The sequence below is a fragment of the Protopterus annectens genome, chromosome 1.part0, assembly GCF_019279795.1.
Source record: "Protopterus annectens isolate FY-2018-M chromosome 1.part0, PAN1.0, whole genome shotgun sequence".
Taxonomy (NCBI): Eukaryota; Metazoa; Chordata; order Ceratodontiformes; family Protopteridae; genus Protopterus; species Protopterus annectens.
In genome coordinates, this window is record NC_056725.1 from 416,674,913 (window position 1) to 416,689,666 (window position 14,754).

Sequence of the window (14,754 nt, forward strand, 5' to 3'; positions counted from 1 at the left end):
TATCCATCAGATAGACCTGTTTGTGTCGTCCATAAGCAGGCAACTCCAGAGCTACTGGCTCCAGAACTCGCATCCCGAAGGCAGTGCAATATGATGCCTTCTCAATGTCATGGAAGGGGAAGTTCCTGTATGCCTTCCCTCTAATACAGAGGGTCCTACTGAAATTTTAGCAGGACTCACCAAAAATCTTGCTGGTGACTCTCTATTGCCCAAAGCAGCACTGGTTCCCTCTACTTCTTCATCTTTCCAAGGACAATCACCACAAGTTACCCTCCCCCCTCAGTGGACCTACTTACACAGCACAAGGGGGTGCAGATACACCCACAGTGGCAGTCTCTGTACCTCTCCCTGTGGCAGATAGGATGCTGATTCCCTTCAGACACCTGTGCAACGAGGATGTACTTTCAGTCCTGCAAGAGGCCAGGAAACCAAACCCGATGAAATCTTATTTTTCCAAGTGGAAAAGGTTTTCCTTCTGATTTCACAAAAGACAGATGGAGCCACTGGACAGCGACGTGCCACTGATTCTGTCCTACCTGTGTGAACTCCTGAAGACAGATTTGTCTTGCTCCGCTTTAAAAGCACACCTGTCTGCAATCTTTGCCTGCCTGCCTATGGAACCTCCACTGGCATCCAGATTACCAGCCAAACTCTTACTGAAGGAGGTTCTGCACCTAAGACCTCCCAGGAAACCATCCCCTCCTCCCTGGGATCTTAATTATGTGCTAGAAAAACTCACATTGCCACCTTTTGCACTGGCTGACAAGGCCGTCTTAAAGTTTTACATATGGAAAATAGTCCTGCTGGTAACTTTGACATCAACCAGGAGGGTCTCAGAGGGTTTTCCATTTGGACAGGGTCACCCTGAGAATAAATCCATCCTCCACCCCCAAGGTGGTCAAGGACCTTTCCTTAAATCAGGCTATCCACCTGCCTACCTTTTTCCCTAACCTGCAGGGAGATGATAGTGAGAGAGTCCTGCATTCCCTGGATGTCCACAGACAACTCTGATTCTATTTGCATAATACGAAACCTTTCTGCAACTCAGACCAACTGTTCGTCTCCTTCCACTCCAAGGCTCTGGGGAAAGCAGTGGGAAAACAGACCATTTCTGCCTGGATAGCCCAGGCTATCTCCTTTTGCTACACCCACCATGGAAAGACTCTTTCATCAATGTCTGGGCCCAATCCAGAAGAGTGTTGGCCTCTTCTGGGGCCTTTTTCAAAGGCCTGGACACTAACTCAATTCTGGAGGCAGCCACCTGGTCCTCGGTGCACTCTTTCACCAGGCATTACAAACTGGACAATACCTCCAGAGCCAGGGCAGGATTTGCCAGAGGTATCCTACATGGGTTCACGGAGTCCAATACCAGACCACCCCACCCCACAAACTTTAGTGAGGTCTGGTACTCACCCACTAGTAGAATACTGCAACATTGGAATAGAAGGGCATAGAAAATTTGTGTAAGAACTTACCGTAACCATAGATGTCCTTCTGTTCCATGTTGCACTATTCCTTCCCTCCTACCATCCCCCTTTCTTAACATTGCACTTGCTCTACCCGGCTCAGGGACAGGCTATGTCCCTCAGAAGTGGCTCCGTCTGGGGCTTTAATTGGTTCTGAGGACTGTTGCATGCAGACCTCTCCTGCATGGCTCATGTACCTGCCTGTACGTCAGACGTCTGGCACACCAGGAGGGACCGATAAAGCTTTGGAAACCTGGCCGGACAAGCTGATCAGAAGAAGGGTAAACCCACTAATAGAATATTGCAGCATGGAAGAGAAGAACATCTATGGTTATGGTAAGTTCTTACACAACTTTCATTGTTCTTTAAAAAGTGTCAGAGCTCTCTTTAAGTTGCCTTTTCATCTACTTGTTATCTTTGCATTGGCAAATTGCAGGGAAAAGAGAATCCTTTACATCTTTGTTACACTATAACTTATTTTACTGTAAGTCTGTGTGCACGTTCAAGAAGATAGACTAGGTTTTGTTTACTTTCTTTAGGAAGACAAGTCATTTTAAGGTAGATTTCTAATGACATTCTTTGCCGTCAAGTTGCTACTGGCATTTTGGAAAAGATAACTTTGCCAGGGCCATGTTTTTTCCAGTACATGCTTTAAACACATCTCCATTTTATTCATTTGTGCTGTGACTGCTTGGATTTTGCTTGACATATTCACCAACCATCGTTACTTGGAGTTTAGCTTGAGCAGTCAGGATTTTTATGGCACCTGGTGCAGCACAATGCTGTCTTCTGTAACCATGCTTTTTACTTTCATCTGGCTCTGGCCTTCCAGAGGGGGCTTAATTTTGGCCACTTGTGAGTCTTCCCAAAATATGCCCATTGCAGAAGGCGTCTAGAATTAGATGTAAACATATTTCGTTTCCACAGTGGTTGGTATTTTGAGTCTGAAATGGGCTCTTTTTACATTTTCCTGTCATATGTGCCTAGGTGCCTTCTGCCTTTATTATGTTTTTGAGTTTTAAAATTCAAAGATTGCAGAAACATGCATCTTAGCTGGTTGTAAACTGCAGCTGATATACACATACATTATTTTATATATTTTCTTTCTCAGCTTATTATGAATTGAGGAGGTAGAACTTGGGGGATCAAAAATAGAATCATTCTCCTAACTTCACCCATGATGTTTGTGGCCTGCGGTATCAAAAGGCAATCCTATATGTAAGCATGGGGATTGGAGAAAAGCTGAGGGTAACAGAATGGAAATTGTAACAGGTTGGCCATTGCTGAAGACATCTTTACAGACAGCTTACATGGTAAGTAGGTGTATGTTTAGGATGATAAGCAGATAGGTTTAAATATTGTTGGTATTGGATTAGGATGACCTCTTTCAAGATGTCTGCATTTGTTTTTAGTAGTATTTATGAATTTTTTAACGATTGTGTGCATGCCAACTTTGAGATGCAGCCTGGACGCACTTATTTTATTTATTTATTTTTTAACAACTTAATCCCTCAGTAAGCAAGTGGACACTAAGATGCAAATTCTGCATGACTGTCCATATTTAGGTTGTTAATTTTAAAGCACACAAGTTATATGTCCAGTCAGCAGTGCATTTTTGAATTGCACAGTGCTTGTTTCATCAGATTTTATTCTTTCGAAGGTAGTGTTACTGTAGCTGATGCAGGCAGACATTATAATGCCAGTACATTTCTTGCATAGGTAGGGTTGTAATTGCAAATGTTAAGGCAAGGATAAGGATGGATGATGTGTTTTATAATGTGTTTAGAAGACAAGGCCAGATCATAAGGTAGTCTTGGCAGCTGCCTAGTGCACGGTGCTGGCTGATGTGCCCTAGTCTGTCCGGTCTGTGTGTGACTGCTCTATTCTTCTCCTGATTAGACTGGAGTGGTTGCACACAGAGTAGGTGCTGAGCTCAAATCTAGCGTGCTCCTTTTCAGCGTTAGGTATGTTTTTTTTTTCAACATTTGGGAGGAGATTGCATCATCTTTTTCAGTAGAGCATTTGGTTTTGGAGGGAGAGAGGAGGTTTTACAGTTTCTGATATTGTTCTTTTGGGGTGACCACACTGATTCCATAACAAGATCAGAGAAGTGTGTGCGCCAAAATGACCTCCTGCAGAATTATACCACTTCTGCTTCCAAGGATGTGTGAGCATGCATATTTACCCTCCAAGAGAACAAGATTACCTCCTGATGAATTATGATCCTCCTTTGCTTCTGAGGATGATTCTGGAGAATAAGCTTCAAAAAACGCGAGCACCAGGCACTTTTTCACTGGACTCATTAAATAATAATGAGCATGAGATTCAGACTTTGTAACATTCAGGAAATGCTTGCTAACACAAAGCTTTTTATTCTAGTAACTTTCTTTAGTATGTAGGAGAAACTTTGAAAATCTATTCCTAAATTGTGTGTCTGATTCTTAAGCTAAGAAACTGAGAGGACAAGGGGAAAGGGGGCCGTCATGGGTTCCACTGTATTTATGAATGCATACATTCACTTGTTATCAAGCTGATATCCAAAGTGTACAGCCATGCAAGTGGCTGTAATTGATAGGTTGTCATTATGTGTGTTTGTACTTGTACGTGTACTTGGTTCCTGAAGCCCACAGTAGTTATGGTGTAAAGGAAGGAATTGCTTGTAGTAAACAGTAACATCATCATGCGAGTCATGTTCTTTGGATGGGGTCCTTGGTTTCCTTGTTTTGTTGACTTTTGGCATTGTTTTTATTATATGGCTGTGAGTAAACTGGACAGCATAATGTCTACAAGTTTAATGTTACTATTTTAGCTATGAATACATTTTTAATTCAGCTTTTTTGTCTGGTATTTCAATGCCGATTAGTAATGCAAGAAGCTGCTTTTATAGTGAAGGGTTTGATTCCTTCAGCCTTCGGTTGTCTACTGTCTGACTTTGTCCAAGTTACTTCACCGGACGGTGGTCTTGTACTGTCCCTGAAATGGACACTTGAATCTATTGGCTGTCCCAAGCTGTTGGCAAATGCATTGCACATTTGTCCTTTGAATTTGTGTACTCTCTGCATAGGTGTTAATTAGTACTTCACTGTGTGTGTGTGTTTTTTTTCACTATGTTTTATGTAACAACAAACGTAAAACAGAAACGCAGTAAGAACAAGAAATATAAACACAGTATAAAACATTGATTAACAGTTGAACAGGGTATAGCATAACAGTAAGATTTTTTTTCACAACAGTATTTACAGTATGTACATTCTCATCAGTTCCTTTTAATTGTCTTCTAATCTAAATTTAAGAAACCTAATAACATTTTATAATCGTACAGGTGTCATCCATAAGTTGATTAAAAAAGTGTTCCACACAGAAGGAATGTCTTGCTGAAAACTGAGCATCTTAAATGAATAAAAAGTATTACCCAAGTGCAAGTGTACCAGATACCTTAAACAGTTACCAGCTATGTCCTTCCTAGATTTCCATTCCTTTGCCACAGATTAACTTGACAGTGCTTGCCAAAACCCAACAGACTGTGTTAATGGATGTCTGAATCCTAGTATTGAGGGTCTCTTGTACCAAAACCTCCAGTCGAACCTCAGGAATTTTTCATAGGCCCTCACTAACAGGTGGTAAAGGTACTCCCACAATAACCTTTTACTACCAAGGAGTCCCAAAACATATGAAGATTTCCTGCTCCTGGAGAATGTCTCCAGCATTCATTTGAGCATTTGGAGCCATGCTGAAACTTAATAAGGGAAGGCACCACTTGTTGACTAGACACATTTACTTATCCTTGCATCTTGGTCACTTGTTCAGCAACCTTGGTACCTCCAAATACTTCTTGCCATTCCTGTTTAGTAAAGATGAAGTCTTCCTGCTTCCTCCAGTGTCCCTCAAGCCATTGTTTGATTGTTCTGGCCCTATCTGCTCATGTATCCCTATATATATTGTACCAGCTCTCCCTTTTTGTATTCTAGACATTTTTAGCCAGAGTATCTCTTTTGGAGTACTACCCTTCTTTTTTTGAATGAGTTGCACAAATCCTTTGCAGTTGCAAATAAGTAAACCATTCTTGTACTATGTGCTATTTGATGGAGACCTGACATGTTCCTTGTAGATTAATGGGTTGACAGATGCATTTTCAGTACATGAATTTCAAGGGAAGAGAATTTTACATTTGCTCATGTGAAGTGTGTTTTCAGTATGAGTCTGTTTTATTTCACAAATGGTGTCCGTGTTTTTGCTTTACGACTTGAAATAGCATTTTAAGTACAAATCTCAGTGATTACATGAAAGTAAAAAGGAAAATAGTATGCACACCGACGAGTTTTACAAGTGTTTTATGGTAACTGGGATGCTCAAGTCATAGGATACTAGGATGGCTAGCGAAGCAATTCATTACCTTGCCTAGGGACCCATTTAACTATGCTCAGGCTCTTTATGAAGCTACATTGGATTAGTGACAGATATTTTGAAATATTTGTAATTGACAGATTGGATGAGGTAAATGTTTTTTTTTTTTGTCCTGTTTCAGACTGAACAGTGCATTGCGACATGAACAGATGTTTGCCGATCGTTTCTTACCTGATGCTGAAGCAGCTGAATCACTTGGCAAGACATGCTGGGAGGCTTTAATTAACCCCATTGTGCATTGCATCACATCTTCAGGTATACCTCTAGGAAAAAAATAACGGAGATATTTTGTATTTTTCAAACAAGTTGCCTTTATTAATTCAAAAATGTTGACTTAGTATTTGTAGTATTTTAGCACATTTATTGCTTTTTGTTTATAACTGCCCAGTTTGTGGAGACTTACTTAAAACCAGAAAATCCTGGATCCGATGTTATCTTTTCTGTCTGGGTTCAACCTGTGGGTTATCGGATCTGATGTTGGCAGATTCCCAGACTTCAGATCTGCAAGCTCCAAATTTTGTACCCATAGCCCCCATACATTACTTGAATCGTCTTAGCTTTGGTTTGCTGTCATTACAAACACTAGCTCAGTTGTTTGCTCCTTCCCATATCTTTCTGTGGGCAGGGTTTTTTCACCTCTGGCTGTTTTTCTGGTGTTATACGTGTCGTGTTTGTGTTTCTTCTTAGTGATAGGTTTGTAGTTGGTAGTGCAGAAATGTTGACTGTTAGGTAGGTAAGCAGGTTAGGTAATTATTTTTCCTGCATTTTGGGACTTGTTCCTTATAGTTGGTTATGTTTTTTAGTAGTATGGAAAAGGATTTTAAAAAATGTGTCTTGCAGTCTCAAGCTTCCATCCCAGGATGCTCATGACCACTGTGTGTATTGTCACAGGACAGCTCACCATGAGTCACCTTATACAATTTGTAATGGCTTCGGCTCTTGTGCGGTCAATGAGAGGAGGGCTGGTCTCATCCTCAAGGGATTTCTTCCCCTTGGGGGATTTTTCCTCTATGTTTTGCAGTATATGGGATAAGGCGGGTCACACACACACTAAGGATGTGACATCCGTAAGCGGTCAACTCCGTTTGCTGTTCCCACTCTAGGACAGTCAGATCCGAAAGTCCTAAGACCTTTTGATTCCCCAGCTGCCTTGACTCCATCATTGGCTCCTACATTTCAGAGTCTTATCACCTTTGGGGCCAATGTTTTGGAGGTGATCTTCCATGGCTATGCTGTCTCGGAGCTGATCTAGTGTTCGAGCCGTTTCTTGGCTAGAGGGATTCCTTTTGTATGGGCTTTCTCCTCTTTTTCACTTGTAACACCATGGTAGTTCTCTGCATGTTTGTCTTCTTAGCCTCCTCTGATCTGAGCTTCCCAGGCTTGAACCAGCAGGCTGGAGCTGTTGCCCTGTCAGCTGTCATGTAAGGCCCCTTCTGTGGCCTCCTTGCTTTGATCATCCCAGTCTGTTGGATGTCTTTTGGCATCAGATATGGAGCACCTGATATGGTCCTTCTTACATGCACAAATGGCGGTAGGCTTCATCCCTTTGACTCCAGACCCCCACCCCAGTGCCTTGCCTTAAATGTCTTGGTTTCCTCACCTGAGCCCTTCATACCCGAGGTCGTCTGAGCCAGTCATCTTCCATTCTTTAGGACCAGAGCCGATGGCCTGAACAGTAATGACTGTGGTCCCAACCTTGGTTTTGCCGCCTCCCAGTGGCGCTGTTGCCAGGCAAACCCCATGGCTGACAGTCTGAGGCAGGGGTCTGCAGGTTAGATTCAGCAATACCCATTTTGGTGTCGTCCCTCCAACTCAAGGCTTCTGCCTTTGATATCTCTGCCCCAGTCTCAGGATTGGGTCAGGGCGGAATGGCTCCATGTTACGGTGTGTCCTTGGGGTCTTTGAAACCTCAGATATCTTGGTCAGAGCAAGTTGCCTCTACCTCTGTTTGGTGTTGTGGAGATTATGCTCTCCTGTTAGGAGAATGAGAGGTCTAGGGGACCAGCATCCCCTCTAATTCACTGTCTTTGCCTGCGACTGCTCTTCTGCTGTCTCCAGGATGGCCTGCTCCAATTGGTCTCACTGCCCTCTCAGTAGAGCCCCCAGCCTCTTCTATTTTCCTTCCATGTTCTCCAGGGTGTGAAGTCTCTGGGAAGAGGTGGTGTAAGAGAGAACATCTGAACTCACCTGAGGAGCCCATCACTGAGGACAACGACCTTCAAGTAGTAGAAGGGTCCCCTAGATTACCCCGTGCTTTGGAGATCTTTTGGCACTCCTTCACCAGGTTGGGGGGGGAGGGGAGGGACTGCTGAAGCCCCTTATCAAGAGCAGTCTGTTTTTGGAGGCCTTCAGTGTGGACCCATTCACGTCCTGGGTGGTTCCCTCTTAGGACAAACTTATTGATTTGGTGTCCCTGAGGGAGTTTAAGGAACCCAGTACTGTGGAACTGATCCCAGAGGGCCTGACAAGATCCCCCCCCCCCAAGCGATCAGCTTCACTTGAGTTAGGGTCCTGCTGTGAATGCTAGAGTGGTGGTAGCCATCACCAAAATGACATTTCCAAGGAGGAGCTTCTCAGTCTTTGAGTTGAAGGGTGAAGACACTTTGACCTAGGTGTGAGCAAGTAGGAACGATGCTGTCTGCCATTGTAATTCATTTTGCTAACCCTTAATGGGCATTTTCTCGCAACCAGAAGGGAGAAAAATGTTTCTTCACAAAATTTTAGCAGCCCTTTCAAGGGGTTCCTTCTTAGGCTGTCCTTGCTATTGGGGGGGGGGGGTAACCACAACGGACCTTGCCCTTGCAGTAATGGGGGTCCACAGAACTAGGGCTTCTATAAAGGTTTCTCCTAAAGGGTTACCCAGCTGTCCTACTCTGGAGACTGTCCGGGATCGATTGGCTGTACACTTGAAAGCTTGGAAGGCCATCACCTCAGATGTGTGGATGTCTTGTTATACCCAGCGGCTACTTGTCTCCATTTTTAGACGTTCCCAGTCCTCTCATATGACTTCCAGACATTCCACCCTGTCAAGGAAGAGCAGCAACTATCAAAATTCAGAAGATGCTCTTAAGTCTAGTCATCCAAGAGGTCCCACCAGACCATCAAAGATCTGTGGTCTACTCGAGGTTCTTTTTCATTCCAAAGAAGAAGGACCTCCGGCTGATTTTTGATTTGAGCAAGTTCAAGTGCAGTCCATATTACCTCTGTTAAGGAAGGATGACTGGATGTGCTTGATTGATCTCAAGGACACCTACCATCATATAAAGATTGAGAGGCAGTCGAAGAGATTCCTCTCAGTTCAGAGCGCTGTCATTTGGTCGTACCACCACCGCCGGGTAATCACCAAGTATATGGCAGTGGCAGCAGCCTGGCTGAGGTTGCAGGAGTTCCAGGACTTTCCTTACTTGGACGATTGGCTCCTAAATCCCACTACAACAGCATCACTGATCCAGGGCCAGGGAGACCTTACTCCAGCTTTGCGGTTCCTTAAGGATCACAGTCAATTACCAGAAGTCCAGTCTCCATCCAGTTCAGGCTTTAGAATTTATAGGAAGCCATTTGGACACAGTCTCCCAGATTGCTAAGCTTCCACATTCCCAGAGTATCGAACCTTTGGAATCTGGTGGTATCTCTGAATACGTACAGAAGGCCTTCAGCCGGTCTTATCCTCAAAGATTTGGACCACATGGCAGCTGGCATTTGTTTAGTTCCCTTGGCCAGGTATCACATGAGGGTGCCAAAGTGGACCCTGTCAGTCTAGTGGTCATATTTAACATCCAGTGGATTTTCTGGTTTCTTTGATGCGAGTTTGTCTGGATCAGATCAGTTGGTGGTTGGAGTCTCCCTTAGTGCCCCTGAGAGACCATTTGATATAAAGTTGTTCTATCTTGCCTTCATTCTCACTAATGGGTTCAGAGCCGATCCTCCACTCTGACTCGGCCAAATACAAAAGCTCGAGGTCTTCAAGCAGCTCATGGCCTATTCCCTATCCCATGATTCAGCTGTGCTTTCCTCTGATCTCATTTGCCGCTGCAACAGATTGGGTGTTTTTCGACAGCTCTGGCCAGTATTTTTGACTTATTCTACTTTTGGATAGTTTTTCTTGATATTCTTGCATAGTTATCTATAGGTATTACTATTCTTCTAGTCACTAGTTGTTTTTCTAGTTAGTTCAAGTTAGAGTGCATTTTTATAGCACAAGTGGCCATTTTTTCCTTTAGGCCGGTTCCAGTAACTCGTTTAAGTTAGAAAGTTATTAGTTTATAATTTTTCTAATTCTTCTCCCTATCCGTAGTGTGCGCTGTAGAATAGTAGTCTTGTAGTGTGTTAAGCTTGAGCCCAGTTCCTTTTAGGGCAGTAGTTCTTAGTTTCATGTGTGTATTTTAGTGTTTTCACAAAATGTGTTTACTGCTTAGGTGAGGTCCATCTTCGAGAATTGTGCCATCTGTCATTCCTCCAGCTCTTGGGTTCTCCATGAACGAAAGAGCAAATTGATAGCCAGGGGCTCTTGAAGTAGATAAGGGCAAGCGTTTACAACCATCAGAAACTTTGCCTGCTAGCTTGTCTTCTAGTTTGGAGTTGAAAAAAAGATCGACCTCCTAACTTTGGAACCAGAGAGTGTGTTTGTTAGTAGGACCCGTTCTCCTATATTGGAGCCGTTTTTTTTTTTACTTTAAAGTCTCCTATTCTACAATCAGTGGCCTCTTCCTGATCCTCAAGACTTTCTGATAAGGACATGGATCGAGTGGTGTAGAGGCTTTTGCAGACTGAGGCACTAGCTAAAATTTTGTCAGGACCGCCCGACTCGTGGGGCTTCGGAACTGACTAGGACCCAGACCGTTCTTACTGTTCCTCTTCCGATTCGATCCGAAGTTTTGGAGCCAGAGCGTTCGGGGCTGATGGTTGTGGAACCGCCGGAGCTGGCAACCCCCCAGGCCTATTGGTTCTGACTGCTCTGACTTTTCTGTGCCGACCTTAGAGTCTGGGAGCAGATACTCACCGGTTGGGTCCGGGGAGGATAGTCATACTGATTTGTCAGTTCCGTCTTTGCCTCTTGGAGCCTCGGCTTGGGTGAGTTTGGCACCTACCTCTGATTCGGAGCCCACCGTTTTGGTGCCATGGAGGCTGCCTCTTTCTGCAGATCCAGGTGACTCCTCGTATCAGAGTTGGCAGCCTTCGATTCCATGAAGAGAGCATTGTCCCCTCAGCCATCCACATCACTGGTTCCAGTGAACTCCTCCCCTAAGGTGCTTACATCTTCCTCTGCATCACTGATCCCTCAAAAGCGTAGAGACCCAGAGCCTCAAGTCGCCCCATTGGGTGAGCCCTGCTCTTCCGGGACCTCTCCAGAAGCTCCCACTGAGAAGTTTCCTAGGAAGAGGCTTTGCAAGAGGAAGCACTTGGATTCCCCACAGGAATCCCTCTCATCAGATACCGACTTAGATGAGTCAGAAGGGTCCCCACGGTCCCCCTCTGAAGAGATCTCTTTCGGAGATATCCTGGGAATCCTAAAACACAGGGGCATCTGGAAGTCCATTAACCCTACTAATGATGAGTCAGTACTCCTGAAGGCTTTCGGGTCTCAACTCTCCACCTCTTGGGTGACTCCGTCTTTTGATGAGCTGATAGACCTCCTTTCTCGAAAGGCGTGGGAGTCCCCGGATACCATGGAACCTGCCCCTCGAAGGCCTAACAAATTTATAACATCACCTCAGGACAGGGCTTTCCTTAACAAAGAAGTACCAGCTGATGCTATGGTGGTGGCGGCAGCAGCCACCAAGGAGGAGTTGTCAAGAGACCTCCACATCTGTTCATCCTCCTAACAGGGATGCTAGGATCATGGACAGATATGGAAAGTGCATGTTTAGTTAAGCGGCCTTTGCTCTTTGATCCCCGAACTATCTTACCCATTTTACTAGACTACATAGAGATCTCCTTAAGGAGTTGAGATACTGTACAGGGTGCAGTATCTGCGGGGGTCTCAGACAGGGTTAACTCCCAGCTTGCTACCCTAAATTCCCTTATAAACTCTTCCATGCGTCTGATTTTGTGTGCAGCTGATGGAACGAGCAAGGCAGCGAGTACAGGAATCGCTCTTAGGAGACCCTCCTGGATGCACTTATGTTCCTTTGCGGAGCCCTATAAGTCATCCCCTTTGATGATTCATCACTTTTTGGACCGAAAGTAAAGGAAACCCTTACAAGGTGTGAACAAGATATAAAGACTATCTGCCGTAGGAGTCTGTTTTTCCACTTCTACCAGACCTTATCCTAAAGGTCAGAAAAGTGGTAAAATGTGGTTCCATAAGTCCCAAGGAGCTTTCACTGACACACATGGTGAAACCCCCTCTAGAGGCAGAGGAGGGGGCAATAATGGGAGATGCCGCCCACATGGTAGAGGAGGCCCACAAAACCAGAGTGACAAGGATCAGTTCTTTGGGAAGCCCTATCAGCACTCCTGAAAGGAGGCCCGTCTGTCCAACTCTAGAGGCAGTTGGGGGATGCTTATCTTTATACCTAGCCACCTGGCTAAAAATCACAAAAGACCACAGGGTACAATGCATAATATCCAGAGGATACTCCATTCCCTTTGCCACCCACCCACCCATTGTAGCAAAAATCCCATATGTCCCACCCAGTCACAGGGAACAAGCAACTATAGAAGTTACAAGGTTGCTAGAAAAGTGTCATCCAGCCAGTCCCAGCAGACCAGAGAGGATTCAGAACTTATTCAAGGTTCTTTTTAGTTGCAAAGAAAACAGAGGACTGGAGACCGATCTTGGATCTCAGCAGATTGAACAAATCTGTCAAAAAGGCAAAGTTCCGGATGGTCACATTACAGTCTATACTTCTCTTTCTAGGGAGAGAGAGTTGGATGTACTCAATAGATCTCCAGGATGCGTACTACCACATAAAAATAGCCAGACCATCCAGGGATCATCTGAGCTTCCAGCTGGGAGCCAGTCATTTTCAGTTTTGAGCTCTGCCCTTTGGTCTCACTACAGCCCCCAGAGTGTTCACCAAATGCATGGCAGTAGTCACGGCTCACCTGAGGTGCTTAGGATTCCAGGTGTTTCCATACTTAGACTGGCTCCTTACCGCCACCACCAAGCATCAACTCATACAAGCAAGGGATACGACCCTAGACCTCTGTAGTCAATTGGGTGTTACTATAAACTCAGAAAAATCTGCCTTATCGCTATCAAAGTGTACCGTTTTCATAGGAGCAGATCTCGACACTGTCTCCATGACCGTCAAACTTTCAACAGAAAGAGTTTTGACCCTTCGACAACAAGTCTTGTACCTTATCTCGAAATAAAAAAGCCCCTGCTTCAACAGTGCTCAAGCTATTGGGGATGATGGCGGCTTCGATCATTGCCGTTCCTCTTGGTCGAATGCACATACGGATTCTGCAATGGCTGCTGTTCACACAATGGTCCTTTCAGGAACTTCCAATGTCTCATCCTATCATGTTAACGAATTCATGCAAAAAGGATCTTTTATGGTGGCTGACTTCTCCTCAAGTAACAATAGGATGTCCCTTTGTTCTACCCACCCTGGTTGCCACTGTGACCACGGATGCCTCCCTGATTGGATGGGGGGCATTTTCAGGGAAGGACAGCCCAAGGCACGTGGGACAAACACGAGGCTCACCTGCATATCAGTGTCCTAGAGATGAGAGCGATACTACTAGCATTGCAGTCCTTTCAACACTTTCTTCCTCTAGGGACTAGTGCAATTCAGATGGACAGCATGTCTGTCTGGTACGTAAACAAGGAGGGACCAGATCCTATCCCATGTGTCGAGCGACCCTGAGAGTATGGCAGTGGGAAGTTTCCACCCAGTGCTTTCTGGGAGCAATGCATATTCCGGGGAGATCCAATGTGATAGCGGACAAATTGAGCAGAGCAATCTTATTGCCTCACGAGTGGTCCCTGAAGGAAGTAGTAGCAGAGAGAATTCTGCACAGATGGGGCCAACCTTGTTGTGAACTTTTTGCATCCAACGCCAAATGCAGCAACTACTTTGCCCTAATCCTCAATCCGGGGGATACCCCAAGGGATGCACTCATACACAGTTGGCCCCCGGGTCTCCTGTATGCTTTTCCCCCATTTTCCTTTGATATCCAAATTCCTACAGAAAGCCAGGATTGTGGGGAAGACCATCATTCTAATGGCCCCATATTGGCCTCACCAGATTTGGTTCCCCTTTCTTCAGCCTCACCTATTGGAAGAACCATGGATACTGGACCCAGTTCCAGATCTGCTGATCCATTCATCAGGGGCTGTTCACCTGACACTTCCATTCTCAGACTGACAGCTTGGCTGCTCCAATTCCAAGAATAGCCAGGTTCCACAACCTCTCTCCTGCAGCTTAAGACATCCTTATATCCTCTCATAAATCATTTACTGGAAAGCTGTACCTTAGTAAATGGAAACGATTTTCCATATGGGCCTCCCAAAACAGTGTGGACCCATATATTTGGCTTCACTTTCATCCATTTTAGACTTTCTGACCAAACTATTTAATGAAGGGTCTGCTGCAGCAACAATTAGAGTTCAATTGGCAGTAATTTTGCATTTTCACATTGGAGATCAAGGGGCTTCTATCATGTCCCATAGACTTTCTAAAGCCTTCCTCAGAGGTACAGTTCATTTGAGACCACCTGTTAGACCTCCAGCTACACAATGGAATCTAAACCTTGTTCTTTCCCAGATCATTTTACCCCCTTTTGAACCAGCATCATCATGTGGCCTAAAATATTTATCATGTAAAACCATCTTTCTGGTAGCTGTTACATCTGCTCGAAGGGTCTTGGAATTACATGCTTTGTCCATCAAACCCCCATACTTGATTTTTCACGACAACAGTCTCTCGCTGAGAAC

General features: G+C 44.7%; 1 protein-coding gene across 2 annotated transcripts in view; it reads left to right on the plus strand.

Annotated features, from left to right (window-relative positions):
- Window positions 1–14,754, plus strand: part of CUL9 (cullin 9) — a 2,881,018-nt gene that overhangs the window by 1,483,788 nt on the left and 1,382,476 nt on the right. For both annotated transcript variants that reach the window (XM_044060287.1, XM_044060293.1), the window contains exon 20: window positions 5,992–6,125. In XM_044060287.1, coding sequence (XP_043916222.1) covers window positions 5,992–6,125 — 134 coding nt within the window. The remainder of the gene's footprint in view (window positions 1–5,991; window positions 6,126–14,754) is intronic.